General features: G+C 42.3%; 1 protein-coding gene across 7 annotated transcripts in view; it reads left to right on the forward strand.

Moving 5' to 3' along the window:
- The window catches only part of ppp1r13bb (protein phosphatase 1, regulatory subunit 13Bb), a 79,857-nt gene that overhangs the window by 19,855 nt on the left and 35,533 nt on the right, over window positions 1-24,469 (forward strand). For 4 of the 7 annotated variants that reach the window (XM_036985201.2, XM_021612187.3, XM_036985199.2 and 1 more), the window contains exons 3-5: window positions 10,587-10,734; window positions 12,889-13,008; window positions 16,484-16,545. In XM_036985201.2, the coding sequence (XP_036841096.2) occupies window positions 10,587-10,734; window positions 12,889-13,008; window positions 16,484-16,545 (330 nt within the window). Of the gene's footprint in view, window positions 1-10,586; window positions 10,735-12,888; window positions 13,009-16,483; window positions 16,546-19,413; window positions 19,815-24,469 lie in introns of those variants that run through there. The other 3 variants (XM_021612189.3, XM_090243069.1, XM_090243068.1) reach the window with 1 other exon arrangement.

Here is a 24,469-nt window from a genome sequence, read left to right on the forward strand (position 1 = left end):
GGCCCTGTCATTACAGCTTTGAATCATGGTGGAGAGATGCCCTCCTGTGAGTGTATATTCATTTTTGGACTTATAAATTCATGACACAACCATAGATTCTTGAACATTATAACTTCTCAGATCTCAGACTGCCACTTTTAAAAGTAGATTCAGCAACATGACATCATCATAGACATACAGAATATCTTTCCACTTAGTCAGTTCCATGTCATGACAAAGTCACTTTATTTGTAAATAAAGTCCATACTTCCTTTCTTTTTTTTGTGGAATTTACCCCTTTTTCTCCCCAATTTCGTGGTATCCAATTGTTAGTAGCTACTATCTTTTTTCATCGCTACAACTCCCGTACGGGCTCGGGAGAGACGAAGGTTGAAAGTCATGCGTCCTCCGATACACAACCCAACCAAGCCGCATTGCTTCTTAACACAGCGTGCATCCAACCCAAAAGCCAGCCGCACCAATGTGTCGGAGGAAACACCGTGCACCTGGCAACCTTGGTTAGCGTGCACTGCGCCTGGCCCGCCACAGGAGTCGCTGGTGTATGTATGTCGTGAAGCTAATAGCAGTGACGCTACTACTGTGTAACTCCGGTAGGGCAACATCTGAAAAATAGTGCACTTGGTTAGTGTGTACCGGTGCTCGACCAGTCGAGGTAAGCCATCACCCACGACAGAGAACAGTTGATTGTCAAGGGCAATGAATTCCATTACCTTGGCTTTAATGCATTTCGATAATGAGCTGAAATGTTGTTACTCTTTCAAATGACTGCTCGACTTGTTGACTGCTTCGTTCCACACAGCAGGCATTGTGGGCTAGGTTAGGAATGCTGTGTTGCTCAATTTTACGTGGCGTCATTACGTCATGTTCCTACGTTCTATAGATATGCACGGTATCTTTGACATCGGTTTTTAACATCTGCGTTAAACTAGACATCGGGCCAAAACCGATTTTGGTATTTGTAGCTAATTTTGGCCGATTCCGATATGTTCACTGATATATTGCGCATCCCTACTTCTATTACTTGTTATTTTTGACTTGACTCTTTATTGTTATTGACTGATGTACTGCATTGTGGTAGTGTTGTTGTCTTAGGTCTCTCGTGTGTTTTGTCCTATATCTGTATTTTTCATCTCAGGCCTTCATTGTAAATAAGAATTTGTTATTAATTGGCTTGCCTAGTAAAATAAAATACAAATATATTTTTTGTGTGTGTATATATTCGTTTTAAAGCACATAAGCAATTAGCTGTACCTTTTATACCTGCTGTAAAATGTATGTGATAAATACCATTTGATCTAATGGTAACCAAATCTTCCAAGGCTGCCTTTGTTGGCTCTATCAAATGTGGCAGTGGACAAATCGGTTGGAGCCAATAATGACCTGTCTTGGCAGATTTGGCTGCTGTTAATGTACAGTGCCTTCGGAAAGTATTCAGACTCCTTGACTTTTTCCACATTTTGTTACAGCCTTCTAATTAAAACTTCTTTTTTTTAACTCAACAATCTACACACAATACCCCATAATGGCAAAACGAAAACAGGCTTTTTAAAAACTATTAAAAATAAAATAGCATTTTTTACACAAGTATTCAAACCCTTTTCTATGAGATTTGAAATTGAGCTCGGGTGCATCCTGTTTCCATTGATCATCCTTGATGTTTCTACAACTTGATTGGTTGGAGTCCACCTGCGGTAAATTCAATTGATTGCACCTGATTTGGAAAGGCACACACCTGTCTATATAAAGGTCCCACAGTTGACAGTGCATGTCAGAGAAAAACCCAAGCCAATGAGGTAGAAGGAATTGTCCGTAGAGCTCAGACAGGATTATGTCGAGGCACAGATTTGGGGAAGGTTAGCAAAGAATGTCTGCAGCATTGAAGGTCCCCAAGAACACAGTGGCCTCCATCATTCTTCAGTGGAAGAAGTTTGGAACCACCAAGACTCTTCCTAGAGCTGGGCAATCTGGGAGCAGGGCCTTGGTCAGGGAGTTGACCAATAATCCGATTGTCACTGACAGAGCTCTAGAGTTCCTCTGTGGAGATGGGAGAACCGTATCCAGAAGGACAGTCATCTCTGCAGCACTCCACCAATCAGGCCTTTATGGTAGAGTGACCAGACGTAATCCACTCAGCCCGCTTGGATTTAGCCAAAAGGCACCTAAAGACTCTGGCCATGAGAAACGAGATTCTCTGGTCTGATGAAACCAAGATGGAACTCGTTGGCCTGAATGCCAAGCGTCAAGTCTGGAGGAAACCTGGCTCTCTTTACGGTGAAGCCCATGCTGTGGGGATGTTTTCGGTGGCAGGGACTGGCAAAGTGGGATACCTAGTAATTTGTACAACTGAATGCAGTCAACTGAAATGTGTCTTCCTCATTTAACCCAACCCCTCTGAATACAAGAGGTGCTGGGGACTGCCTTAATCGACATCCACGTCTTTGGTGCCCGGGAGCAGTTGGTTAATTGCCTTGCTTAGGGACAGATGACAGATGTTTTATCTTGTCAGCTCGGGGATTCAATCCAGCAACCTTTTGGTTACTGGCCCAACGCTCTAATCACTAGGTTACCTGCCACCCTACTAGTCAGTATCAACGCAAAGATGAATGTTAAAGTACAGAGAGATCCTTGATGAATACTTGCTCCAGAGTGCTCAGGACCTCAGATTGGGGGCGAACGACCCTAAGCACACAGCCAAGACAACGCAGGAGTGGCTTCAGGACAAGTCTCTGAATGACCTTGAGTGGCCCAGCCAGAGCCCAGACTAGAACATTTCTGGAGAGACCTGAAAATAGCTGTGCAGCAACGCTCCCTATCCAACCTGACAGAGCTTGAGTGGATGTGCAGAGAAGAATGGGAGAAACTCCCCAAATACAGGTGTGCCAAGCTTGTAGTGTCATACCCAAGAAGACTTGATGCTGTACTCGCTGCCAAAGGTGCTTCAACAAAGTACTGAGTAAAGGATCTGAATACTTATGTAAAAGTGATATTTCAGTTTATTTTTTTTATTTTTATAAATAAGCAAGAATTTAAAAAATAAAATAATAATAAAATTTTTGCTTTGTCATTATGGGGTATTGTGTGTGATTTGATTTATTAGAAGAACAATTTAATAACAAAATGTGGGAAAGTAGTCAAGGGGCCTGAATAATTTCCGAAGGCGCTGTCAATAATGATTTCTCTCGGAGTCTACTTTTTACAGTGAAGTATAGGTCCTATCCTAAATGAGCAGAACAGTTGTTAACATTTTTTTTTTTTACTTCCGTGTGATAGGTGGGTGATTCCTAATTCCTAATAAAAACACTAACTGTTGATCTGTATGTGGGGCAAACTTAATCTTGATGTTATTTGAAACCTTATTGTGCGCTCTTAAATGAGTAATACATTTAATTATGCACAATGCAAATGTGCGTTTTTATATGATTTTGAAAAAATCCTCAGTAGACAAGTGGCCACACCACAAAATGTTTGTGAAATCCGGGACGAACCAGTGGAATTGAAGCAGCAGCCAGAGAGGACAGACTGGTCTGATGCCGCATATCATCTACATAGTGTTTTATTCTCTCATCCTTGCGACTTAATTGTGGCCATTTTGAATGAAAACTTCATACATATTTAACACTAACCCAGTACCTGAAACTAATTTTAAGTTATGTCTGGTTAATCCCTCTTATTTCTAACTCTTCACTCAACAGTCAGTCTTTGTGACATAGGTGTATGGAATCCAAGGCCATACCCCATGCACTTTAAGGCTTTGTCCCATAGGGGCGCACAATTGGGCATTACCACAGTGCATGGAGGGAGGGATCCTTTTGCCCATTCACATCGCTAACACACATCTTGTGACAAACCCATCCTAAGGACATTGAAGTAAAATATTTGAAAAACTTTAAATTGTATACCTTTTCCCTTTTCTGACATTTTGCCCAATATTTGAAATCTGTAATATACAAACATGTATCTGCTTGTACAGAGCATGGTAGTGAAAAGGAGTCTTCCAAAACATTGTTGCCTTTTAACATAATAGCAAGACCTAGTGTTGACACAGCTTTTCAGTTGCATATATCTCCTTACGTCATCATCACACAGTTTATACGGGGGGGATAAAACATGAAGGTTCAAAGGGAGCAGTCAAACCTAGTTTCCAACGTAACCCATCTCTCTTCTACCTCTCCTCCAGTGCTTTGCCATTTTGGATAGCTCGAAAGTCACATCGTACAGTTCTACATCTGGGATTCCTAACCCTCTTTCTTTAGGGGCATGTATTTTCTGCATACTGATGCATGGTCTTTTCCAATCCCATATAAAATATTTAATAATACTATTATACTGCTTAAAAATGTATGGAATGCATGTCGATAGTATCATTGAAATATACAGTTGAAGTCTGAAGTTTACATACATCTTAGCCAAATACATTTAAACTCAGTTTTTCACTATTCCTGACATTTAATCCTTGTAAAGATTCCCTGTCTTAGGTCAGTTAGGATAAACACTTTATTTTAAGAATGTGAAATGTCAGAATAGTAAGAGTGATTTTATTTCAGCTTTTATTTATTTCATCACAATCCCAGTGGCTCAGAAGTTTACATACACTCAATTAGTATTTGGTAGCATTGGTTTTAAATGGTTTAACTTGAGTCAAATGTTTCGCGGAGCCTTCCACAAGCTTCTCACAATAAGTTGGGTGAATTTTTGCCCATTCCTCCCGACAGAGCTGGTGTAACTCAGTCAGGTTTGTAGGCCTTGCTCTCACATGCTTTTCCAATTTTGCAAACATTTTCTATGGGATTGAGGCCAGGGCTTTGTGATGGCCACTCCAATAACTTGACTTTGTTGTCCATAAGCCATTTTGCCACAACTTTGGAAGTATGCTTGGGGTCATTGTCCATTTGGAACCCATTTGCGACCAAGCTTTAACTTCCTGACTGTCTTTGAGATGTTGCTCTAATATGTCCACATAATCCATCTATTTTATGAAGTGCACCAGTCCCTCTTGCAGCAAAGCACCCCCACAACATGACGCTGCCACCCCGCGCTTCACGGTTGGGATGGTGTTCTTTGGCTTGCAAGCCTCCCCCTTTTTCCTCCAAAGATAACGATGGTCATTATGGCCAAACAGTTCTACTTTTGTTTCATCAGATCAGAGGACATTTCTCCAAAAAGTATGATCTTTGTCCCCATGTGCAGTTGCTAATTTGTAATCTGTTTTTTTATGCCGGTTTTGGATTAGTGGCTTCTTCCTTGCTGAGCGGCCATTCAGGTTATGTCGATATAGGATTCGTTTTACTGTGGATATAGATACTTTTGTACCTGTTTCCTCCAGCATCTTCACAAGGTCCTTTGCTGTTCTGGGATTGATTTGCACTTTTCAAAGAAAAGTACGTTAATCTCTAGCAGACAGAACACGTCTCCTTCCTGAGCGGTATGACGGCTGCGTGGTCGCATGGTGTTTATACTTGCGTACTATTGTTTGTACAGATTAATGTGGTACCTTCAGGCGTTTGGAAATTGCTCCCAAGGATGAACCAGAGGTCTACAATTCTTTTCGAGGTCTTGGCTGATTTTCTTTTGATTTTCCTGTGATGTCAAGCAAGAGTCACCTCCATTTGACTCAAATTATGTCAATTAGCCTATCAGAAGCTTCTAAAGCCATGACATAATTTTCTGGAATGTTCCAAGCTGTTTAAAGGCACAGTCAACTTAGTGTATATACATTTCTGACCCACTTGAATTGTGATACAGTGAATTATAAGTGAAATATTTTCTGTAAACAATTGTTGGAGAAATTACTTGTGTCATGCACAAAGTAGAGGTCCTAACCGACTTGCCAAAACTATAGTTTGTTTAGCAAGAAATTTGTGGAGTGGTTGAAAAACGAGTTTTAATCACTCCAGCCTAAGTGTATGTAAACTTCCGACTTCAACTGTAGTTAAACTTAGGAACAAGCACCATTTTAATTGTATACATATTTCCCCATAAACTAAGATTTAACAACTTCTGTTTTTTGGTGGACTGGAATATTGATATTATCTAACAATAGAATGCCCAGATTATTTATACCTTTTTGTTTCTACTTGAAATTAAAAGGGGCAACCATGGCTGATGGATTTTATTGTAGAGACTGGCATAGCATCAGGTTTATGCCAATTAACCTTGAATCCAGAAATATATATATCTCGATCTCTATCAACTAAATATTGCGGTTTACTGTATAAGCACTAAACGGATGAGGAATGATGCAACTAACGTTTAACATTGCATGGTGATACAGTAAGTAGTAGGTGTCTTTTTTATGGGGTAATTCATCATATGTAGAACCTGGCTGGTTGGCAGACGAAAAGAAAATGACCCTTTTTTGAAAGTATTTTCATTAAAGTGGGAGCTTATTTGGGAGCTAGAACTAACTTCCTTGCTGATTTATTATTTAAGGTTGCGCTTGGATATTTCAAGGGCTATATATCACTTGAAATATTGTGGTAGTGTTTAATCTAAAAATACAATGTTTGGGAGCTTGACCATATAAGCCTAGTGGTGGAAAGGGTTTTTCCTAAATAATGATGACGGTCACCCTATACCAAGTGATAATGGCTATTGTGGGAATGTTGCAAGTTTTTGCTTAAGTCAATTGAGATGGACCCAAGGCCACAATTTGAAAAGCACGTCTGTTATATAGCCTATTGAATGTATTCCCCATACAATTTCACAGAATCTATCCTCGATAAGGATTTATTTCAGGTTCATTAATCAGATATCCAACTCGCTCACAGAATTGACTTAGGCCTATTTACAATGTTTCCAACCCTGGAGCTGACATACTCCAGGCTCCAAGTTCTGAAAAATAGATTACTATATACACATGCACACTAAAGTGACCATTGTCCTAGATTGTGCTGTAACTGTTGAAAAATACAGTACCTTAACTGGTTAAATCCATTGTAGCAATAAATGGCTTTCTAAATCTTTCTTTGCTTTGTTTTTCTCATGTTGTTTTGAGGTGTCCACACTCCTCGCTAGGGATATGAATGTGATTAGAGTGGTCAGAATTGATGACCATGTGAATCCTTCAACCAGGGAGCAGGCATGGCATGCATCTCCCTCCCTCTCTCTCTCCTTCGCTCTCTCGCTCTTTCTCCCTCTCTCTCCACTTCCACTGCCCATTCATTCGCAAATCGCGATACATCTATGCTCTCCAGAGACGGGGGATTGCTTGCTGGAAGCAGTGGTTGAAACAATCCCAGAGAGGGACTTACTTCAGCCGTCACCGACTTGAAGCGATGCCAGGGTTGGATCCTCTATCTGTCAGTCACAGCAAGGCCCGCCCACACATTGGCAGTGTGTCATCGGTGCTCGACTCACCAGTGTGCCCCAGGGAGCCTTGCTCAGGAGGGGGGCTTGCGGATGCACCCCTCCCTCTCTCGCTCTCTCTCTCTTTCTGTCTGTCTCTTTCTCCCTCTTTTGCTTCCCTTTCTTTTCCATCCCTTGGTGCTCACACAACAAGCAAGGCTCACTCCTCCTAAGACTCCTCTGCAGGGCTCCCTTCGCTACTGCGTACCTTGACGCTTGCCTAGCGTTTATTATTCATACCGTTTACTTGAGTGTATTTTGGAGTCTACAGTGGCAGGGCGATAAGACGCGGCGGGGGGGTGCATAATGAAGAAGTTTGTGACCATAGTGCTCCGCGGCCTGGTCAGCCTCTCGAAGGACCGTACCTGGATGAAGGAGCGCCACCGGCCGGGGAAGAAGGAAGGCCGGAGGAGAAGGGCAGCAGTTAAAGGGGGAAGTGCCACGGGCAGAAACGGCAACTATGGGAGGGTGGTTAGTATTCCTCTTGAGGTGAGATCTGTCTTGCTCAAGTTTAAATTCAAGGGTGGTTTACTCTCATTGTCTCACGCCAGTGTTGGTCGTTTGAGGTGAAATTGTCTCGGCTAAATCTTTACAACAGCCTTTGCTGTTTTCAGTTTTGCCTGCCCGTGCCAGGTCCTTGTCGATATGCTTGTTGTTTTCTCTATTTTGCCCAGTGAGAAGTCTTTTTGTCATCCATCTAACCTTTGTTTTGCAGCAACGCTATTGGTGACCCATGTCAATGCTGGGGCAGAGGCCATTGATTGGTCTAACTAGCACTTCCGTGGTTCCTGTGTTTTGGCAGAAGTGTCAGCGGTTTGGCATTTTTTTGGAAGACGGCCTTACATTTGCATAAAAATCCCATGGCATGACAGAAATGCTGACCTTTGTGAATTTTGGAATATAATAATAAAATGCCATTTAGCGGACACATTTTTCCAAGCGACTTAGTTGTGCGTGCATACATTTTACGTGTGGGTGTCCTTGGGAATCGAACCCACAACCCTGGCGATGCAAGCACCATGCTCTACCAACTGAGCCAGACAGGACAATTATTATTATTTTTTTAAACTTTTTTTTGTCAAAACAATATTTGTGTGTGAGCATGCTGCTTTGGGGATGAGCCTCCCCTATGCTGTTTTCAAATGAAACACAATACCTTGCTCTTGTTAAAGCTTTTAGAATGTATTCGTTGAGTGTCAACATGTAGTTCAGGTAAAGTGGATAGTCGGTAATTCTAGATTGTGTTGACTGCTGAGCCTGAGTGTGCTGCTGGCCATTGCCACCATTTGCCATAGAGCTTGTTTATTACCATATGCACATACTTATATCTGAAATGTAGGCTACTGGTTGCAGTATACTCTAATAAGTCAGATCCTATTCATTTTAGGAAGAGCATTCAATACCAACAGATCATTTGACCAGTTTTTTTCCCCTGGTAGGTTTTTGGCAAGAGAATTTGTTTCTTGCATTATCCGTGGTCCAATAGGCTTTGTTTTGGTGCACTTAAAAGAATTGCTTGGTATTGTGATTATGATTTCATCTGATATATTGATGTTGAGGTGGATCTTAATGGAGGGATTCTGCTGGGAGACAAGGGGCTTAGAAGCTCTGCGCTCTGAATTTTCTTATGTCCAGTGTTGGCAGTGGTAATCTTTGTTCATCCCTGTTTTCCCGATTTAATCTCATCAGAAGAGGGCGAACACTGCCTACCACTTTCCTGGCGCCCGCTCCCCTGAATAATGCATTTACTCAGAAAATGATGTTATCCTTGTTTCATTTTGAAAATAAGAAAGCAGAGGACAAAGATAAGTTCATTGGTATGGGATTGCCTGTTGGCACTAGTTGTGGAAACTGGTCTTGGTTGGTGTGATTGGCGCTCTACATTTGCATCATGTTTGGGTTTGTCTACCCCCCTTCTGTGGAAAAGAAGGCCAATGATTTCTCTCTTACCCCCTGCTGCTCTCTTGGTGGAATCTATTGCTCTGTCCCAAATCGACCCATAGCAAGACCCCCTATGGACTTTTGAGATATGAAAGGATTGAATGGATATAATCAATAGGGTAATGGCTCCACGTTTCCCCCAGATTGGCTATGTGGAATTTTCACCCATATTTCTTTCATTTATAAAATCTTGTCTGACTGCCCAAAACTGCAGTGGGGTTAGGGGTCAGTGTGGGATTGGATGTAATGTGTGCTACAGTGTTAGCTGCAATCAGAGGGGAATGCCACTCATTCTAATGTCATAGAGATTTTGGTTCATTGTTGCTGAGGCAAGATCAGCCGTGGGAAGTGTGAAGGACTGCCCATTGTGACTGATGCAGGCTATGCTGTTAGGCTAGAAGTGGAGGTATCTTGAACATGTGTTATTAATTATATTCTCAACCTTGGTTCTATCAGTAATTAGCTTTCTCCATCTCTGCTTTGAGCGTTGGACTGAATCAAGTGTGTGTATTGAGTTCTGGGGGGACTCTTGTGGTAAACACTGACAGTCTTTGATGGGTAACACTTGATGGCACATTAAAACCTGTGAGTGCTACGTTTAAGAAGGAAAGAAGGGAGGGAGGAATAGTGAAGAAAATATGTTTGGGGCCCTGAACATTTTCAGATCCATAGAAAAATGCTTTCTGGCAGCTGTTTTTCTGTTTCTCTATGAATGAAAGTTATAATGATCATCACCAGACCATTGAGTTAACCCATGTAGGCTGCTGATTCAATAGGGGTAGTGTTATCAGATGTCAATGCACCTATGAGGAACTGATGTCAGTCTGTGGTATTCCACAAACCTTTGTGACGTTTACCATAAAGAGCTCCACCAAACCTTTTCACACACATTCCACAGCAGTGTGTGCTGAGGATACACGCAACTCAAGCTACAGCCAGGACACAGGGTTGGTCGTGGCTTGATTGTCCAATGCTCAAAGCAGAGAGCGAGAGAGCGTATTATTGATAGATGGCTCAAAACATAATTGAAAATCCACGTCAATCGCTTTTGGTAGCTATTTATCATTGCTAGCAAACTGAAGGCACTGAAACCATTGAGCAAATGAAGCACGTGTAGTTTGGATTGGCAAAGGGTAGCTAACGTTTAGCCTAAATATTTATGCTAAATTCTGACCCTAGATCTAGATCTGTTTTAGGTGTTGGGGGAGCAAAACCTGTCCCGTGACTTAAATGTACTACTGCTTACTCAACGTAACCAATAGCAGGGGATATAACTGCCTCCCTCCCTCTCTCCCGCTCAGATGATCCTGACAGTGTACCTAAGTGATGGGGAACAGGCACTGACCGAGGTGCCCATCACCCCTGAGACATCGTGCCGCGACGTGGTCGAGTTCTGCAAGGAGCCTGGCGAGAGTGGCTGCCACCTTGCCGAAGTGTGGCGAGGCAACGGTAAGAGTGACGGCGTCTCGAATCTCCTCCTCAAGCGCCTTCTTACCCTAGCCTCTAGTGCAGGTATACTTCAATCTTGACCTAGAGTCCAGTTCCACTGCTCATTTTCATTCTTGCTATTTAGTCAGGTACTGGCTGGAGTAACAGCCTGCTCATATGTTGGCTCTTCAGGACTTGAAGTGCACTTCCAACTAGACTAGGTCAGTGTTGAAATGGAGACTTTTTGATCAACCACTTTACCTGAACTACATGTTGACAACTCTCATTACCACACAAATTGTGAAGGAGTTGTTTGCTTTGAGACCCTAACAATGCTCTGTGTGCATCCCAAATGGTTATCTTCCCTGCACTGCTTTTACTAAGGTCCAAAGAGCTCTGTTAGTGGACTAAATAGGGAATAGGGTGTTGTTTGGGATACATTGCTTTCTCTGCTTAGGCTGCATTCAGACTTGAATAATGCATGAATAAGCATGTAGCACACAGTCAGCTCCAATTGGAAATAAGTTTTGTGAAAGGAAACACTTTTGTATCTACACATAGTAACAGCGAAAGTGTGGTCTTCTGCGTCGGAGAGCTTTTCTGAGCCGTACATACCAGTCAAACTACAGTAATAACTAGTTCTCGTGTGAGAAACAACTGTGAAACTACTGCTGGAGACAAGTGGATCTTTGAGTAGTCAGATGTGCACTATAAGGGATAACTACATTTTTGAGGGAATTGTCAGTTGTATGCCAATTGCAGGAGTAATGACCAGTTTATTTTACTTGTGGTTAGGCAAAATGCCTGAATTATGGAAACAAAATAAATTATAGTTTATTCCAAGCCCATTCATGCAAAGCTTGAAGGTACTGTGCACTTGACCTATAGCGGCCTCACTAAATAAGTAGACACCACAAATGGGCATCCACACAGTAATATAAAGCATACATAATATTATTAGATATGTGAAAATAACATTGATTTTTGAAAATTATCAAAAAATGTATGTTTGACAAATAATCAAATTCCACATGGTTTTGAAAACATTTTTTTTTAATGTGTGTGCCATAAAACTGTCCGTAGCCTCCACTGTACTGGGTAATCACATACACAAATACTGATTTGCCACAGATTTCTCCACAAAGGAGAACATTTTACACACACAGAGGAGTTGTATTGTCAGGAGCTAGCCAAATGGGATTACGTAACAGGGCTAATAAACACGCTGGCTGGATGTCATGTTTATCTCGAGGAGTGGTCCCTCTCAGCAAAACACTGATGACACGGGTGTGTCAGCTAGAACTCTGGTGAGGGAAGCAATCATGGTGTGTGTGCGTGCACACTGACAGCGGGGTGTGTCCGCTGTCTGCATTTAATGTCTGAAGAGAAAGTCTGCATCCCAAATGGCACCCTGTCCCCTATATACTACACTGCTTTTGCCATTTGGTACACAACCATAGACTGATGAAAAGCACAGCCGGAACTATCTAGTCTTCATCAGAGCTCAAGTTTTTGGAGGGGAGGGGGGAGCGGCCACGCTGCCCTTCTTCCTTTCTGCCTGTGTGAGGCGTCTGGCTCAGCTGTAATGGGAACGAATTGGGCCAGCAGTCGGCATGAGTCTGCCTCAAGCGGAGGAGCTCACTTAAGTGCTTTTAAAGCTCCTGCTTTGGTCCAGTCACTCTGCTTAACCAGGAGAACTCTGCTTTCTACTGGTTATAGTGCCATCACTGCCGTGGTAAAGAATGTTATGGGGTGGGCTAAGATCCCCCCTGCCTCTCTCTCTCTGAATCTCTCTCTTTGTTCCTTTCCTTCTCGCTGTCCCTCACTAGCCCAGGGGCTGTATGTGTCAAGCATCTCAGAGTAGGAATGCTGATTTTGGGTAACTTTTTTGCCTTTTAGATCACAATAAATATTACATGGACAGGGGGGACCTGATCCGATATCAGCACTCCTACTCTGAGACGCTGGATAAGCAGATTATAGACTAGTCATTCAGACCGCTACGAGCCACCTGATTCTGCCTTTTCCTGTTTTTCAATTCTCTCTCAAATTCAGAAGGCTTTATTGCCAAGGGAAATGCTACCACATACATTGCATACAAGCAAACATATAGGCGTTAAATAAATCAATGATGGCTGAAGTAAACAATTCTCTCTGTCCCCCCCATACCCCTAGAACGAGCAATCCCCTTTGAGCACATGATGTTCGAGCACCTGCAGAAGTGGGGACCCCGAAAACAAGAGGTCAAGTTCTTTCTCCGGCACGAGGATTCACCCACCGAAAGCAGTGATCAAGGTGGGTGCAATAGTAACCCCATTGCTATCTGTAACTGACACACACACACACACACACACACACACACACACACACACACACACACACACACACACACACACACAGGCAAATGTGCACACACAAGCAAACAAAGGCAAGCGTGCTTTCAGAAGATATTCACACCCTTGGACTTTTTTCAAATTTTGTGTTACAGCCTGAATTTAAAATGGATTAAATTGAGATTGTGTCTCTAGTCTACTAACAATACCCAATGTCAGTGGACATTTTTACAAAAATAAATAAATGAAAAGCTGAAATGCCTTGAGTCAATAAGTATTCAAGCCCTAAATAGACTAAGTTAGTGGAGTATAAATATGCTTAACAAGTCGCATAAGTTGCATGGACTCTGTGCAATAGTAGTGTTTAACATGATGTTTGAATGACTGACACTTCTCTGTACCCCACACATACAATTATCTGTTAGGTCCCTCCATCAGTGAATTTCAAACTCAGATTCAACCAGAAAGACCAGGGAGGTTTTCCAATGCCTCGCAAAGAAGGGCAGCTATTGTTAGATGGGTAAAAAAAAAAGCAGACATTGAATATCCTTTTGAGCATAGTAAAGTTATTAATTACGCTTTGGATGGTGTATCAATACACCCAGTCACTACAAAGATACAGGCATCCTTCTGAACTCAGTTGACAGAGAGGAAGGAAACCGCTCAGCAATGGTGACTTTAAAACAGAGTTTAATAGTTGTGATGGTAGAAAACGGAGGGTGGATCAACAACATTGTATTTATTCCACAATAGTAACCTTATTGACAGTGAAAAGAAGGAAGCCTGTACAGAATAAAAATATTCCAAAATATGTATCCTGTTTGCAACAAGGCACTAAAGTAACACTGCAAAAAATGTGGCAAAGCAATTCACTTTTGTCCTGAATGCCAAGTGTTTAGTGCAAATTCAATACAACACATTACTAAGTATCACTCTACAGATTTTCAAGCATTGCTGTGGCTGCATCATGTTAGGGGTATGCTTGTAACCGTTAAGGACTGGGAAGTTTCCAGGATAAAATAATGGGCGAATATTGCACAATCCAGGTGTGCAAAGCTCTTCGAGACGTACCCAGAAAAACTGACAGCTGTAATTGCCAAAGGTGCTTCTACAAAATATTGACTCGGGTGTGAATACTTTTTATAAATGTGATATTTCTGTATTTTGAATTCAGGCTGTAATAGAACAACGTTTTTAATAAGTCAAGGGGTATGAACACTTTCTGCAGGCACTGTAACTGTATTACATCTACGCTGGTCACAAATGATAAATAATAGGCCCACTGTAATTTTGCCACTGGAAAGGGGGCTTTCTGTCCCTGAGCATGTTTTATTGCCGGTATGCTTCAACTGCCACGCATTGAAATGCCATGAGTGTTAATAGGAATTGCGTTGGAACACCAATGCAAGCATGTTACCTTTCTCCTCTACCCTTAATTAACCTTTCATTGTTTCTTTGCATCTTCTCTCCTCCCTTCTTAAAACGTATTGGAGAAGAACGTCCGTGGGCAGGGTCTTTGGACCTTCTCTTCCAATACTTCTGAGAAGGATGCAAGGAATCTGGGAATTAATTGATTTGAGCCCATCAATCGTCTATTTTTTCCGATGCCCTATCCCTCCCTCTTCACCTTACTTTCTACTGTACTTAGGGGTTAAAGTTCTCATTCACTCTGACGGAATTCCATCACATTGATTCTGGAGAGGTTGGGTGGTGGTGAATGGTTTGGAGATGACACGACCTAATACAGCAGCATGTCTGTATGCAACTTTCTGTGCTAAAACTACTATTTTTGCCATATAATGTTAATAAAACAGACAACCCTATAGTAGAATAGTTTACCTATTTACCTAGTCGACTGGTTGTGTGTTCTAATGTGAGAGAAATATTCCTCTCCAGGCTCTTTCAAGTTGCGAGAGCCATAGTGAGGGAAACGTATTCTGACAAGCAGTCAATGCACAATAAATCTTAATACAAACTCGGAAAACAATTTTGAAAGCAGTTTGGTCTTTTCATATTTATTTGTTGTTTTTTGTTTGTTTCTAATAGCACATCCTGATAATATTGACCATAGTTATACAAGTCTTACCCAATAAGGTCCGGACCCTGCTAGTTTTCTGTTCAACCTGGTAATTCATTTCACCTACCTAGTGTCCCAGGTCTAAATCAGTCCCTGGTTAGAGGGGAATGATGAAAAAACGCAGTGGAACTGATTTTGAGGTCCAGAGTTGAGTTTGAGGGATGTAGACCAGGCTATAAGCATGGTCCAATATGTAAAAATAATTGTACCATAAGTTTTACCAATATGTTATTTGGCTCATTTCTGGAGGTGGAAATTATATTTTAGATGGTGTCACCATTTAAAAAATTAATTTAGCGTTATAATGTCCTTTAAAAAAAAGCCACCATAAATTTGTTTCGCAGTCCTTCAAAATAAAAATTCTCCCAGGGTGGACCCAGGCCCCCCTAATCAAGGGGACTGGAATTGGCTAAACTTGCAGTTTAATACAAGATGATCCTCTTTCCCTAAAAAGTGTGATGGTCATGACTTTCTCATGGGAAAAGGGAGATTAACTTGGCCCCAGACAATCGATCGGAGATCGACTTAAGTTTCAGTCACAGGATTTCTTTGTTACTTTTACCCCTGTGTACTCACTTGTCTTCTCTCATCACTCTTTCTCGGCCTGGGCTCAGTGAGGTGGAATATGATGGTGTCTTCAGTGGAGAGAGTCAACCCTCCACTGGGCGGGAACACAAAGACACAGAGAAGTGGCCCCAGTCCATCACATGCCAGCTCTTACTTACTCACTCACACTTATTATTTATCATCTGCATACTTAATAAGACCCATTTCAGCAGAAGAGGGTTCTCTGTTTATTAGTATTTACTCATAAATTAAGAGTTGTCCCTGAGGGGTTCCTGTCTGACAAAACCAGTTAGTAGCAATGGAGAATTGTAAAAACACATACAATGACAGCGACATTGAGACCTCACCGCACACCCAAAATCCATCTACCCGTGTGTGTTTGCAGATATACTGTCTAGTGCAGGGGTGTCAATCTTACTTTCCCCGCGGGCTGCATTTGTTCTTCACTGAGGTCCGCACTTAATATTGATAAATTCCTCGCTGTAAAATAGTTCTCTATCCATCGCTTTTAGAATTTTAGGCTTCCTGACTGTCTAGCTTTCATTTCAATGACTGTTAGCCAGCTGTACAGAGTGAAGAGACTGGAAATGTAGGTCCATTATCATTTCTACAATTTGTTTTTACTCATTTCCATGTCTATTGAGATCTACATGAATTTTTATTTTTTTACAACAAAAAATAAATGATGACACTGGCCCGCCGGTGGTTAAATGAGTTTTTTTTTGGCCAGATTGAATGATTAGTTTGACACGTGGTCTAGAGTGTACTCAGTGTTTGTGCCTTCCCCCTGCAGGGAGCCAGCAATCTCAAGAGCAGGCCAACCGTAGAAGTGGAGAAAAGCACAATGAGAATGGGGTAAGAACACACTGTATCTGAGTCTCACAAAACAGTCTCACACACACAATTTTTTATTTATTTTTACCTTTACTAGGCAAGTCAGTTAAGAACAAATTCTTATTTTCAATGACGGCCTAGGACCAGTGGGTTAACTGCCTGTTCAGGGGCAGAACGACATACCGACGTACCGTGTCAGCTCGGGGGTTTGAACTTTCAACCTTCCGGTTACTTGTCCAATGCTCTAACCACTAGGCTACCCTGCCGCTCCATTATGCACCCAAATGATACACACTCATATGTTTGGGGTTGTGCCATAGTGAGGTTGCTCCGCTCTTTTAATATAAAACATTTTTTATACTTGTGGTGTATTATTTCAATACCTCAAAAATGGCCTTTGTTAACCCAATAGGGAGAATGTGGAAAAATCCTTGTCCAATAGAAAATGTCCCTACCCATATCCATTGGCTTTATCCCCAATCAGTCAATCTCCCTCCGAAACTCCCTGAGGACCTTCGAACACAGTGGCACACCATATGTCTCTGATTCAGAGCCACGCCTCGCAGTCATGTGATTCGCTAATAACAAATACTTCAGTTCATTCCCTACCTCTGTTCACTCCCACAGAGGCCAGCTTTGATTCATTGATATGCCAGGATTATATGTGTTATGCTCAATTAACCTGGGGACAAGGTTAGGCCCTCACTGTGCCAGTGATTCACAAAATCAGTGTGTCAATGACATTTTTGGTGCTCCAGTTATTCAGATGACTACTCTATATAGCTAGCCAGGACAAAAATGTTCACCCCAGTCATCAAAATCAATACATCATAGCATGTTTTTGAGTTCATTCAGTAGTTTTTGCCTGAGTAAAATCATGTTGAAAAATTATATTTAAAGTACCTTTTTATATTCCTAAAACATACAGGTCATTCGGAAAGTATTCAGACCCCTTCCCCTTTTCCAAATTTTGTTACTTTACAGTCTTATTCTAAAATGTATTAAATAAAATATTCCTCAACAATCTCCACACAATACCCTATATTGACATGGCAAAAACAGGTAAACAAAAAAATGTATTTACATAGAGACCTTATTTACATGAGTCTCATAGCAAAGGGTCTGAATACTTAACATTTTGGTGAGGTGCATCCTGTTTCCATTGATCATCCTTGAGCTGTTTCTTCAACTTGATTGGAGGCCACCTGTTTGCTCGCCAAATAGCCAACCCACCAATCACCAAATACTTTTGGGAACAGGCAGAAAAAGTGAATATGCAACTCAATGTTAGGAAGGTGTCCATGATGTTTGGTATACTCGATGTATGTAAATCAGCCCCTGAAAAACCCTGCACCCCCTGTAAAATGTTTCCTAATAAAAAAAAATCTGCCATCTCTGACTGTAGCCTCTTTCTATATTATCGGGTTAAAGTTTGGTGAGGGCCTCAAATGATCACTATAACATGTCGGCAGTTGCAGATGGTTTATTAGCAATTGGGTGTGGGTGATCAAACAGCTGACCCGCGCACCACTAGTGTGCATGCATGCATTTGTTAGAGAATGGCTCCATGATAACAGCAGCCTCTGGCATGCCCCCTCACTCCCTAACCATCTGTCCCAGATTCCAGAATGGGGAGAGCTGTGCTTGAGGAAGCGGAACTAATTTAACCTTAAGGGGGGGCGAGAAAAAACCATTGCGGCACAAGATGGAGTTATTTATTTGTTTGTATACTCTTGTGATGACCGCATCGCGACACACCACATTGCCTCATCTGGTCCCTTTGGCATACTTTCTCCTACTATTCATGATCCAGATGTGTTTGCGTGTGCACTTGCGTGTGCACATGCATGTGGATGTTCATGGATGTGCGAGCATGTTGGTGTGTGTATACCACAGGGAGCAGTGTTGTGTTTTAGCTAGGGAAGGTGGACTGTCGGCTAAGGAGCTGATTAGCCAGACAGGGCTAATGCTTGCTCGCCGGCAGAGCGCGTCTCCTTCTCAGGTGGGTGTCCCCTGGGTTGTATTTATTAGTGCAAACCATGGCAAAACGTTTTATGAGTGTTTCTTCAGGTAGTTCAGTTAGGTCCCTCCCTGTTTCAGTCCATTTGCTTCCGTTTGGTCCCTAGTGAAAACAACCCTAGAGGGGGCTGCCAGAACACAATCCACCAAGTCTGACTCTCACTCAAACTACATGTTTCCTGTAGACTTAGTACAGATCTAGGATCAGCTCCCCCTACCCCCTCAAAGTGTGTGTGAGTGAGTGAATATCCACACACATTATACAGAATAATATTGTGTGCGCACATTCTCCTACTTTAGGCAGAGCAGGGGGTGTCCTGTCCACAAATGCTTCTATAGCCTATTTGTTTGGCCATATAATCACATCCCATTGTTGGGCAACTCTTCAAATCTCCATGCACTTAGTAAACCCCATTCATCTTGCCCTCCTGTTCCCCCCCACCCCACTGACAACCCCAAACAAACATTACCCCTGATCCATAGCATGTTGCCCACTAGCCTGTGTGTGTTAACCTTGACTGTATAAGGATGCGCAGTACTCTCCTGTGTAGTTTGGAGGATTAGGGCAGTATGATGACATAACGGTCCTAAGAGGATCAGTGTTGTGGTTATCCGTGGGCCTCTGGTCGAGCAAGGGGCTTTTCGCCGCTCAGCCCACATGTGGGATGCTCTCTGAAAAAGTGTAACACAAACATGCGTGCACACACAGTTACTCCCTCTCTCACAAACACACATGCAAGCGCACTTTCTCACACTCGACACTTACACAAGCACTCCTACACACAAGCAGCGAAACTACACACACACACACACAGACACTCGGCCCAGGGAGAAAGGAGCTCTATAATCCCCAGGGGACACATGCCCTTTAGAGAATGGGAGGGTAAGACATGGCTTTCCCTCTCTCTCTCTCCTGTCCTCTCTATACTCATGGTGGTCCCCTTCTCTTTCTCTCAGCCCCCCTCCCTCTCGCTCTCTTCCTTTCTCTCAATTTCACCCAGACATTCTCTCACTCTCCTTTTCGGCTGTCTGTGTGTGTGTGTGTTTATTTTTCCTGTGGGCCTCATCAGTGAGGCTCTGTCGCCCGGATGCACTGGAGCGTGGTTCTGTGTGCCAGTGGCTTTCTGTGTGTGTGGGGCACATCCTGCCTGAGTTGAGTCAGTCTCATCACCCTCTACTATCGTCCACTCCATCCCCCCTGTCTGTGAGGCAGAGCCCACACATACACGCACCCGGGATTCACTCACTGAAGCTGGGGAAATACTTGGGAGGTAAGGCGATCTCAACCTTTCATCTGAACCACGCAGCCAACTCGGGACTGTGTGCATTTGTAGTATATTTACAGACACTACAGCTACTCTGCAGAAATAAAGCTGTTGATAGTCTAGTGATAGTTTGTAGATGGAGTACAGACACGTTCTGGTTGAAAGACAACCAACGTAGAGTTGACATGTTACGGACTTTGTTAAGCATCTACAGATGTGTACTGTTTCAACATTGACGAATAGCCCAATATCTCAACGAGAGCTTTTCTAACTGTTTGAACTTGTTCTACCTGTCTCAAAACGAAAGCGAGTCTGCACTCAAAAAAGAGATTAAAAGTCAAATGTGGCGATTTGATGATCGTGATGTGATTTATTCAGTAATTGGAATGCAATAGCAGAACAAACATGGTCGGTAGAAGTGGCACTGTGATGACAAGGAAATTGTCAAAAGTTTGAATCGCACAAGCAGGTCGTTTTGGATTGCTGTGTCAAACTGTTGTGTGGATCTTGGTCGCTCTGTGAAACCTGGTGCTGAAATCCAAATGTGGACAGGGAATTAGAGATTGTGTGGGACAGAGACGGGGGCTTTTGGCAGCTGGCTAGCATATCCCGAAACATCAACCCCCATCTCTTTTCCATGTTTTTTTCCCGCCTTGCTAACTCGTTACTAGTCCTTGATTTCAGCTCTTCCCTGCTCCCTTGCCTTGCCCCACTCTTCAGGCAACGACGGACAGCACAATGAGCAATGGCACAACAGTGGATGCATCACAATAGTATCTATTTTCTCCTGAAATGTATACTCGTTCACTATTTAGCACAAATCTAAAATCATTGGATTGGTGGTGTGGGCTAGGGGGGAGTTTCACCATATTTCTTAGACCAGTCATTTCCTCTTAAATCAGTTAAGAGAAGTGAACAAGTGCAAACTTTGGGAGGAAGGAGGGATAATCGAGATGTAGCCAGTGTGTTGAGTCTGCTTGGGATTAGAAATGGGCAATTCCACAGTAACGGAATTACGCAGAGACTGATGTTTTACTTAAATGTATGCCAAACAAAAAACAGTGATTTCAAAGTTTAACAAGCTATACATTCCTATGCACAATGACTACTTTGAATAATTTACACAGTAAATCCATTTAAAAAAATGTATTTGCTAGAAAAATTGGGCAGATGCTAAATTCGGTAACAGAATAAAAGGTAAAATGTTCCTCAGTTTAATTATGTTACCTAACTTTGTATCTGCACAGTACTTCCTGAAAATTGGTTTTTGTAAAATTTGCTGTGGAAATGTATGAAAGTAGTCCTTGTGCATATGGTTTGTTAAACTACACTTTGAAATCAATGGTTTTTGTTTGGTATACATTTTAAAGCGCAATATTTGATTCTCAGCATTAATTCTGTTACCATGGGATTACCCAAATTTAGCTTTCTCTAGTCCGGCTTTTTCAGAAGGATTTCCAGTGGGTGGACCCTCCATTTTAATCTAATAAAGCAATTGGTAACCGTCCAGTGACATTGTGGTCTCTGAGCCATTCCCAATTTTTTTACTGGGTAATCCCAGAGCGTTAACGGGACACAGGCACACACACAAACATTTTGTTATGTGTAACTTTGAAGCTAAGTTCTACATTGGTCAGTCCAAAATGTTTTTGTTTTTTTAATTCTGTCATGTTTTTTTATTTGTATTTCCTATTAAAGTTATTTATGGTTTCTATGCCTTTAGTTTTCCATGTGGACTAATTTATCAGTGAATTATGAAAGGAGCATAGTGAACAGACCTGGATTGGTTTTACCTCTTGTAGTTCATAGCAACACATCAGCCAGAGCTTGTACTTATGCCTTATATAGATTGGCAAATTGTTTTTCCAGTCCTACCACTTAAGAAAGTGGCAGAATGACATTTTATTTTGTAGGATCTGTCTTTCCCCTCCTGACCCCCCCCCCCCCCCTTCTAATCTGTGTAGCCAAACGGAACTCAACATGGTCCTTGGTCACTGTAACCCTTTTTATCATGATGTCTTTTTCTTTTTTTCTAAGGACCTGTGGCCTTTTGTATCAAGAGTCTCAGAGTAGGAGCGTGAAGTTGAGTGTTTTGCCAACAAATAAGAATATGTGAGCAGAGGTCGACCTGATCCTAGGTCAGCAATCCTATTCTGAAAAGCTTGATACACACGGCCCCAGATTTGGTAAGGGTCTGTGAAGCTTGCACACCATTTTCAGAAGACCAGAACAAAGTAGACAACTACACACAGTTGTCTTGATTTCCACATTTTCCTTCATATCTGTGCTGTTTGATGTGTGTAAGACAACCATGACATTTAGTCTCCCCCTTTTTAATACACTTTCCATAGGCCCTGGCTAGGGGTTCTTTGCCATTTCAATATTGCTTATGGCTCTGAGGCTCTACCGAAGCCAGGCAACACCTTTGGAGGTAGATATGCTCTTTCAATAAAGTTTTCCCTAGTTCAGCTATGTGCTTTGAAGAGAATGCATTACTGTCTAAACACAGTTTACATCATCCTTGTGTATGCAGCTTTAGGTGTGTTTGTGTTACCCACCTATGGCCATTGGACTTCAAGAAAGGTATTTGTTTCCACAACCCGGCTGGTTTGAAGTCGGGACTCGAGGGATGAGAAGAAGGTTTGACTTGACCTCTGAACCGATAGAGGCTCTGTGTCACCAGGACACAGTCGGAGAACACAGAAATTATTTTTTTCCCCCGAGTTCCGGCCTTTGGGAACATGTGCTTAATCCAATTATCCTTGTCCGTGCCCCTCCCAGTGCCCCATTGCCATAACGACCCTGCCGCTGCCCTTCGTGATGTTGTGATAGGAACTGAGAGGCGCCTGTGTAAAGAGACTGATACTGTTGCTATCACAGCTGCGATTCACCCGGCTGATAAATTGAGTCAAGTCGTTTGCGGCAGTCCGTATTGACCCCGGTCAAGATCCGGACCGCGGTGCTCCTGTTGAGTATGGCTGCATCAGACTAAAATAAGGAAGATTTTTATTTCATGAGTGGATGGTTAGGGGGCTGGAACATAATTTGTTGATTGCAAATTGACCCCAAGAAGCCCAAACAGATGTAATATTTGACTGGTACCCCGTGTATATAGCCAAGTTATTGTAATTCATTGTGTATTAATTATTAGACGTTTGACTTATTATTTCCCTATTTTCTTGCTCTCTGTATTGTTGGGAAGGGCCGTAAGTAAGCATTTCACTCTTAGTCTACACTTGTTGTTTGCAAAGCATGTGACAAATAAAATTAGATTGAAAACATAATAATTTCATACCTTACTTACATTTGTATGCAATCACATACACTATATATGCAAAGTATGTGGACACCCCTTCAAATTTAGTGGATTTGGCTATTTCAAGCATACCTGTTGGTGACAGGTATATAAATTCGAGCAAACAGCCATGCAATCTCCATAGACAAACATTGCCAGTAGAATGGCCTTACTGAAGTGCTCAGTGACTTTCAACGCGGCACCGTCATAGGATGCCACCTGTCCAACAAGTCAGGTCGTCAAATTTTTGTTCGTCGGGAGCTTCATGAAATGCTTTCCAAGGCCGAGCAGTTGCACACAAGCCTAAGATCACCATGCACAATGCAAAGCATTGTAAAGCTCGCCACCTTTGGATTCTGGAGCAGTGGAAACATTCTCTGAAGTGATGGATCACGGTTCTCCATCTGGCAGTCTGACGGACAAATCCGAGTTTGGCGGATGTCAGGAGAACGCTACATGCCCCAATGCATAGTGGCAACTGTAAAGTTTGGTGGAGGACTAATGGTCTGTGGCTGTTTTTCATGATTAAGGCTAGGCCCCTTAGTTTAATTGAAGGGAAATGTTAACGCGACATAAAATTACTTTTTAGACGATTATGTGCTTCCAACTTTGTCAACAGTTTTGGGCAGGCCCTTTCCCGTTTCAACATTTCCTGTTTCTCACGTGCAAAAAGCAAGATCCATACAGAAATGGTTCGTCGAGATCGGTGTGGAAGACCTTGACCGGCCTGCACAGAGCCTCGACCTCAACCCCATCAAACACCTTTGGGATGAATTGGAACGCAGACTACCAGCCAGGCCTAATCGCCCAACATCAGTGCCTGGCCTCATTAATGCTCTTGTGGCTGAATGGTAGCAGGTCCCCGCAGCAATGTTCCAACATCTAGTGGAAAGCCTTCACAAAAGAGTGGAGGCTATTATAGCAGCAAAGGGGGGGACCAACTCCATATTAATGCCCATGATTTTGGAATTAAATGTTCGACGAGCAGATGCTCGACGATACTTTTGGTCATGTAGTGTATATCGCTCTAATATGTGTGGGAATACTTTGGAACAGATTTCCAAAATCAAAATAACTTGGAGCTGATTTGCTGGTGTTTTTAGTCTTTAATGTCTAACAATTGAAATATAATCACCCGCAGGCCAAATTTGGCCCACGGGCTGCCAGTTGGAGAACCCCGATCTACAACATGCCATTTAGCAATATATATACTTACAGTAGTTTGTGCATACGTTTTCATATGGATGGCGCCAGTGGGAACCAAACTCGCAATCATGGAGTTGCAAGCGCCATTCTCTACTAACTGAGCCACACAGGACCACATCTATTATATAACCTGCATTGAACTGTAAAAAATGTTTAATGA

This window comes from Oncorhynchus mykiss, chromosome 8 (assembly GCF_057628025.1).
Source record: "Oncorhynchus mykiss isolate SJ-2025 chromosome 8, ASM5762802v1, whole genome shotgun sequence".
Classification (NCBI taxonomy): domain Eukaryota; kingdom Metazoa; phylum Chordata; class Actinopteri; order Salmoniformes; family Salmonidae; genus Oncorhynchus; species Oncorhynchus mykiss.